Raw genomic sequence first — 7,855 nt, 5'->3', positions numbered from 1 at the left:
GTGTGTGTGTGTGTGTGTGTGTGTGTGTGTGTGTGTGTGAGTGTGTGTGTGTGTGTCAGCACAGCCTCAGAGAGTTGAAAGCATGGCAACAGAATCTTAATGTTCTCTCCTCGCCTGAAACATGACGTAGCATTCATCACTCTGCCTTTTCAGAGCCTCATATTGTTCTGCAGTTTCTGAAAAAGGATGACACGAGTGCTCAGTGCTCAACCCACAAATTTCATACAAACTTGTGCGTTGTAGTGGGTTGTGCACACGTCTGAGCTGAATTTCTTATCTTGTTCGAGTTTCTGCAGGAGAAAACCTCTTTGTCTGTTATCAGGGAAGACAAGATCTTAGTATTTGCGGAGCAGCTGATTAATTTGGGCTGACCTGAGCCGTTTATTCCAGCAAATAATTGCTTGTGGATTCTCTCTGCCTGCGTCTCCAGCCTCATTAAGATTTCATTCAGTCTGTTTAAATGAACTGTTGCGTAAGAGTTTCTCGTCTGGAGAGACGTGGCGGCCGGGCTGTTTGATCAAGCTGCAGTAGTCACACCACAGTTTTTCTTTTTTTGTCTGTTTGCACAGAGACCCAAACCCCAAGGTGGAGCGGCTCTACGACAGCGAGAGAGATGACCACATGCTGAGAGTTCAGAACTTTTCCATTTTGAATCGACACCTCAGGGCATTTTATCAGGTAGGGAAGAGTCCCACAGGAGCGATTCAGTCATCAGGAGGCTAAAACATGAAATTCCCTGCAATTTAAAAAAAACACCACGACCAGAAGAAATAGCTTTAAGTTTTATCTCGTAGCATTTTCTGCACTTTTTTAGATTATATGTGAGCCATCAAATCAAAACAAGGATTAAGTCTAAAAGTTGAATGTGGAGAAATAGGCAGATAACGTGTTTTGATTAAAACGCTTGCAAAAGTTACATTTTGTCAAAATATAACAAATAAATGTGTTATCATTTCAATCAACTGTTTGAAATATTATCCTAAAATCACTTTTTGAAGCACTGGCTACGTTCACACTGCAGGTCTTAATGCTCAGTTCCGATTTTTTTGAAAAAAAATCCGATCTTTTGGTGTGAACATTCACATTACATCTTAAATGTGACCTGCATCAGACCCCTGTGTGAACGCTACACAGCACTGATGTGACACACATGTGCAGTAAAAGACGCGACGTCTCATCAGCCGGGCATGGATGCTAATTTTTGCACGTCGAATCTGAAGTTGTTCAATCAGAGCCGATTTAAATCATTAACTGACGTTTGTTTAGTTCAGTGTTTATATCTGAACCTGCCTCTGACCGGGATGCTCCAGTGGAGCTTTTTATTTTAACAAAACTACGAGCTGGAAATAAAGTATAGACTGAGTAACTTTAGGATCGATACTCTCCACGACCCAGGCTGGATGTTACTATCTACATGATGGAAAATAAAAAATAAAAAGAAGAAGTAACTGGACTTGTGTTTTGGAGCTGTAAACACATGGAGCTACAGATTTAAACAGCGAGACTTGAGGTTAGTGTCTTATCGATCCTTCACCCCATCCTCCTGATGAAAAAGTCAGATGAATGTGACATGAGCGTTCACACTGCAGTCACTTTGAAAACATCAGATATGTATCCGATTTAAAACCACATACTGAAACGGCCTGGGTCGGATTTGAAAAAATCAGATTTGTCGCGTTCAGACTGTCATAAAAAAATCGGATATGAGTCAGATGGGTCAAAAAAATCAGATTTGGGTCCCATTTGCCTGCAGTGTGAACGTAGCCACTTAACCAAACCAAAAACCCGATTTTGAGGAAAAATGCCTTAAAATGTTGAGATTTTCCCTGTGAGCTATCAAAGCTTTTGTTTCTTTCCAGCTGGGAAATCTCAATATTCAAATACTATTTGAGGTTTCTTTTTTTCGAATGACATAAAAAAAATCCTCATTAAAATGACATAAAATTAGGATTTAGACCAAATATTTATAGTAAGTAAGTAAGTAAACTTTATTTCTATAGCACCTTTCACAGACACAAACATCACAAAGTGCTTCACAGAAAGCAAATTAATTAAAAATAAAACAGATCACAGATATAAAAACAACAATTAAAAAACAATAAAAAGCACTTAACTAAAAGCCAAAGCCTGTCTGAATAAAAATGTCTTAAGATGTTTCTTAAAAGAGTCAGTAGAATCTGAGCAGCGAAGGGACAGAGGGAGAGCGTTCCAGAGCCGCGGGACCACCACCTGAAAAGCTTTGTCTCCACTGGTTTTACAACGGGTTCGAGGGACCACCAGCAGCATTTGATCAGAAGACCTCAGAGTCCTGGATGGACAGAGAGGCTTCAGAAGGTCCAGTATGTATTTGGGGGCCTGACCATGAAGTGCTCTGAAAGTTAAAACTAAAATTTTAAAATGACTCCTCAAAGTCACAGGGRGCCAGTGCAGAGAGGCTAAACCAGGTGTAATGTGGGCTCTCCTGTGAGTCTTTGTTAATAACCTCGCTGCAGCGTTCTGCAGACTGAAGCCGAGTCAAGGAGGATTTGTTTAAACATGTAAAAAGACTGTTGCAATAATCTAAACGAGAAGAAATAAAAGCGTGAACAACCATCTCTAGTTCCTTCTGTGACACAAAAGATCTCAGCTTTGAAATGTTCGTTAAATGATAAAAACAGTTACCAACTAAAATTTTACAAAGGCTGTCAAAAGACATAGAATTTATGTATTATTGTAACCAACAAGACAAATTAAATAATATCACTGGATCTACTAATGATATCAGGATGATCTAAGTATCAAAATGTAGCTTTTCTGAAAATATAATTAGGTCATTTTGACCAAATTTGACTTAATACTCATTTCGATGTGATGGGTTACATATTTTAAACGGTTTCATTAGGGATGCACCAAATGATTGGGCTGAAACTGGTTACCTGACAAACAAATCCTCAAAATCGGATTGTTTTTCCTGAGTTTTTTGAAAAGCAAATAGCTACTTTTCCTACTGAGGAGTTGGCAACAGTGCATGTTGTCAGTGTGTTATTTTTGATCATGCTTTAACAGCAGATAATCTTGGACGCATATAACTTCGTTATCTAAAAGAAAATCAGTATTGACAGGTCGGAGCTATTCATAAATCTGACATCGGTATCTGTCCATCTCTAAGTTTCACATCTTTAGTCGGGCGTTTGAGGTCAGAATGTACATCTGCATCATTTTTAGCCCCACTGTTAGAAATACAAAAGAGTCCTTATGAGTCCTTGTATGTTTTTCTTCAGTAACGCATATGACTTTTAATCACGCGTCGACAGATATCACGTTGTTTGTAGCCGGCGTGTCTATCAGATGAGCACACGCTGTGTGAAAAATCAGTGGTGGTAAACCTCAAAACGAGGCAGTTTTGTTCCCCTAAAGCCTGACACCTAGTCCCTCGTTTGGTTTTATGGCTTCGCTGTTTGACCCTCAGCCGGCGGGGGTTAATGGAGGAAGGGAGAAGTGTTGCGTTTGTAGGTGGCGAAAGCAGAGGGCGGCTTGTAGCTGAACTATCAGTGGTTGCAGAGGAATATTTCGCCTGAAGATGTTGTGTAATGTTTGAGGTGGGGGGGATGAGGGCACGTTTGCACAAAGAAGAAAATGAAACCTGAAATTTATGTCCTCAGTGGACACGTCTTTCTTATTATCAAGCAAACACGGTGAGAGGATAAAAGCGGAGGAGTTGAAGGAACATTTTGTTTAGATGTCACTCAAATCGCTCTGGTTTCATGTGTTTCACAATGTGTGTTTGGTGCCTTTCAGGAAGTGACACAATTCTTTCTCCGGCAGATGACTCAACAGCCTCTGTTGTCGACCCAGAGAGCGTTCCCTGAGTAGTCAGGTGGACCGAGCACGCGTCGCCGAGCTCGTCACACAACACAGGAACACTTGTTTCAATCGGGTTTCGCTTCCTTCATTCGCGGCGAGTCGCTCGTGTTTCCACCATGAAAGCTCAGAGCTTCACAAGACAAACAGAGGAAGCTGGTTTCTGTCGCACCAGAATTTCACCAGTTGCTCTCAGAATTGGCTCCACCGTCGCTCCGAACGTTTAGTTCCAAATCGATCACAGTTTTACTTCTCACACTCGCTGGTTTGCTCTGTGTGTATGTGTGTGTGTGAGTCGAGGAAACAGCGTGAAGCAGGACAAGTCTTCATTTTCTCTGCTGTGACCTCAGCTGAGCTAATTGCAGATGTTCAGTTCTGCAGGATGCGCTCATGTTTACTGTTTCAGTGTCATTTGGGAGCGGCTTTAATCCGTCACATTCACTCCCTGCATTGTTTTTGCTTTGGTTTGTTTATCCTGAGCTGAAGAATTTTCTCTGTTCAAATGATGCACCCACTTCCCAACCTTCACGTAATGGGATTTTAAATGTTAATTTCACCTGAGTATTAATTTACTGAGCAATTGAAGAGCTCTGCTGTTGCTGAACAATGATTGTTTCTTTTTAAGGTGACTGAACATCCAATTTACTGTTTCTGCTAATTTGTTTCACTTAAGAGCGTCTCCTCGGCCATTAAAGGAAAACAATGAATTTTAGAAAAGAAAAGAAAAAAAAGTTGCAGATGGCTTTTAATTCTCTCTAACTACAACCAGTCGACTGAATAAAATCAGAGGCACTTTCTGTGGGACTAAATGGGTTTTAGAAAAGTTCACTTCAGGTTAGCTGTTATAAAAAATGTATCTGTGTGTAGAAAGAACTCTTCCAATTCATATGTAAAACTGCTAATTCAATAAAATATCTTTAAAGTAAATGTCCTGCTGCGGCATGAAAGTATAAAAAATATTGGCATAATGTCAGGCCGTATTAGCATCAAAGTGTGAGCAACATTTTAGTTATAATTTGAGGGCTGGATCTGGATACTAAATGTAAAATGATTAACTGGGAAAAAAAGAAGGCTGAAAAGCTGTGTGTGACAACAAAGTTATATTTTGCATTAGTTTCTATGTTCTGCACAATATATGGGATAAAATAATTAAATGTTATGTTTAGTAAATTAGCTTTGGAGCAATCGCTGTAAATATATATATGTATATATTAGCTCAGGAGCTAATGCTTTTTTTCCCCTTACCTCTAGAGCTAACTATATAAATATACATATTAGCTTGAGAGCTAACACTATTATTAGCTATGGAGCTAACTCTAAAATATACATATTAGCTTGAAAGCTAACACTACATTTATTAGCTCTTGAGCTAACGTTATATGAATGTACACATTAGCTTGAGAGCTAACACTATATTTATCTATGGAGCTAACTCTAAAATATACATATTAGCTTGAAAGCTAACACTATATTTATTGGCTCTTGAGCTAACGTTATATGAATGTACACATCAGCTTGAGCGCTAACACTAAATTTATCTATGGAGCTAACTCTATATAAATATACATATTAGCTTGAGAGCTAACACTATATTTATTAACTATGGAGCTAACTCTAAAATAAACATATTAGCTCGAAAGCTAACACTATATTTATTAGCTCTGGAGCTAACTCTATATAAATATTAGCTTGAGAGCTAATACTATATTTATTAGCCCTGGAAGTAATGTCATTATATTGCCATATATATTGCGCTTTGTGGTGTAAATAACATGGTTATGTCTGAATGTTACAGATATTTTTTTTATTTATAAAATCTAAACCTACATTATTTTTACGATTGTTTTTTATAATTGAGCAAATGTCTAATGTTACAACTAGTCAGAGTTCCTTTTAAGATTGAGGGCTGATGGGTCATTTTGACCCAAGGACAGCAGGAAGAGTATACTGACTCCAGTTATGCAACTTTTCATTATTTCATTATTAAAATTTACTGTTAACTTCACATTACAGAGATATTTATGCAAAAACTCTATGGTTAACTGGTAATACAAATAGCAGCAGCAGTAGTTAACTGTAGCACATCCAGCAGGAATATATAAAACCTTTGAGACTGAAGTTATTTTAAGATAAGAGACCTGTCAGCAGTTCTCATTGAAATACTAGCTGTACACGAATATATGTATATACAGTATATACTTATAGCTACTGTCCTACACTAATGTACTTCACTCAGACTTTACAGCATGGCCTGGATCATTTTAAAGTGCATCACTCGTTGTTTTCTAACTTTTGGAAAGCTGTGTGACTGAATCAAGAGGTGATGTTTAAATTATAGCACAGGGGGGATTTGAGCAAATACAACCTTCGAACTGTATCTTGGCTCCGCTGCCAGACAGGGACATTAGCACGGCAACAACAACGAGCCTCTGCTATATAATTTTCAGACTGTCTAATCCTCTGCAGGAGGCCATTTGGCATCAGCTGCCTGATGACCAACACGGAGCTGCAGAGGTTATTATCCTGCGCTGCCCTGAAGGAGCAGAAATGTGAGGTTGGCTGCACACGATGGTAGTTAAAGGAACTCACTGCTTCTCTTCGCCGTACAGTTTATAAATTACAGTAAGCAGCCAAAAAGAAAGCTGTAATTGTGACTGATTTTTACATTGATGGATGTGAGCAGATTTTCAGAGCAGCTGGGGGAAAAGGAAGCTAGCCAACGTCCGAGTTTGGCTTTTTGACAGGAATATCTCTCATTAACAGAGCTGCTTCTTGTGCCTTTTTGTGAGTTTAAGACCGGTTAAAGTAAAGTGACAGAAGGATCACACACTTGTGTATTTACTGCAGTAATGTAGCCGCAGATCCACGCGACATGTACTCGTTTCCTGCCAGGGAAGCCAGGTTTCTGGATGGGAATCGTCAGAGGCGTCTGCGGTCCGGCTTGAATCGGCGTCGTTTGATGGGAGCCAGGAGATCCGTCCAAGAGCTCAAAGCAGAAATTACAGCTCGCTGAAAACAAGCTGACCGTGGTGTTGTTTGGCCTTCTGCTGATGCTCAATCACGCCATCCGCTCAAAACTCCATTATGGACGTTTTCTAGAACAGAATCACTCAGAAAACAACAGGAGTTTATTCTGCAGACAAAGACTAACTTTAGTTAAACTATCTTACAATCACAGGTAACAATCTTGTCTCTGCTCCAGTTTGACGTCCCAGCGACATAGAAATGTCAAACCCCTTGTCCCTTAGATTGTCCCTGTCAGTCCAACAGTCCACAGTAAGTTGTCCACAAATGTTTAGGATGGAAAACGTCATCAAACTGTGGCTCTGGATTATTAAAATATTTATTTATTTATTTATTTATGCTAAACACAAGCATTTATGTACTGAGCCAAATGTCAGTCAAAAAGTCATCCTAAAATATGTATTTTTAGAACTAACTAAAAACAACCCTGAAAAACTTGATCAAGACGTCTTTTAAAGTTTATAAGAAAGTCTGCAGAATGGGTCAGAACCAGTTGTGGGCAGGGTTCGGCTAATTCGCTAACAGCAGAACTAATTTCTAATGTAGCGGAATAGCTTTTTCGCTAACTTTGAAAACTGTGAGCGAGGTTCAATACACACTTGTATCGAACAATATATCCTGAAGACGCTCTGTGTTGAAGGATTAGAGGATCTGTGTTCGACTACTCCACCTAGGCTGTATTGTCGAGCACAGATCCACTGAGAAACTTGCTATTTTAGCAAAATTTAAGTTTACATTTAATTTAAAATCGGCACTTTTGAGGTTCAACAAATGTTCATAAATAATTTCAATAAATTACAAGTTAAAAAGGGCATGGAAATTTCTGTTATTTGTATCGAAAAAATATCAAACCGTGAGACTAAAGTACCGAATCATGAATTGTCTGTATCGTTGCACCCCTACTAACTAACTAACTAACTAACTAACTAACTAACTAACTAACTAACTAACTAACTAACTAACTAACTAACTAACTAACTAACTAACTAAC

At 38.9% G+C, this 7,855-nt stretch overlaps 1 protein-coding gene across 1 annotated transcript in view; it reads left to right on the top strand.

The window, feature by feature from the left end:
- ccdc88b (coiled-coil domain containing 88B) overlaps positions 1-7,855 on the top strand; it is a 78,871-nt gene that overhangs the window by 6,826 nt on the left and 64,190 nt on the right. The window contains exon 3 of the mRNA XM_014003133.1: positions 570-678. Coding sequence (XP_013858587.1) covers positions 570-678 — 109 coding nt within the window. The remainder of the gene's footprint in view (positions 1-569; positions 679-7,855) is intronic.

Source organism: Austrofundulus limnaeus, unplaced genomic scaffold (genome assembly GCF_001266775.1).
Source record: "Austrofundulus limnaeus strain Quisiro unplaced genomic scaffold, Austrofundulus_limnaeus-1.0 Scaffold1, whole genome shotgun sequence".
Classification (NCBI taxonomy): Eukaryota; Metazoa; Chordata; class Actinopteri; order Cyprinodontiformes; family Rivulidae; genus Austrofundulus; species Austrofundulus limnaeus.
This window is presented reverse-complemented; position numbering and strand designations above follow the sequence as displayed.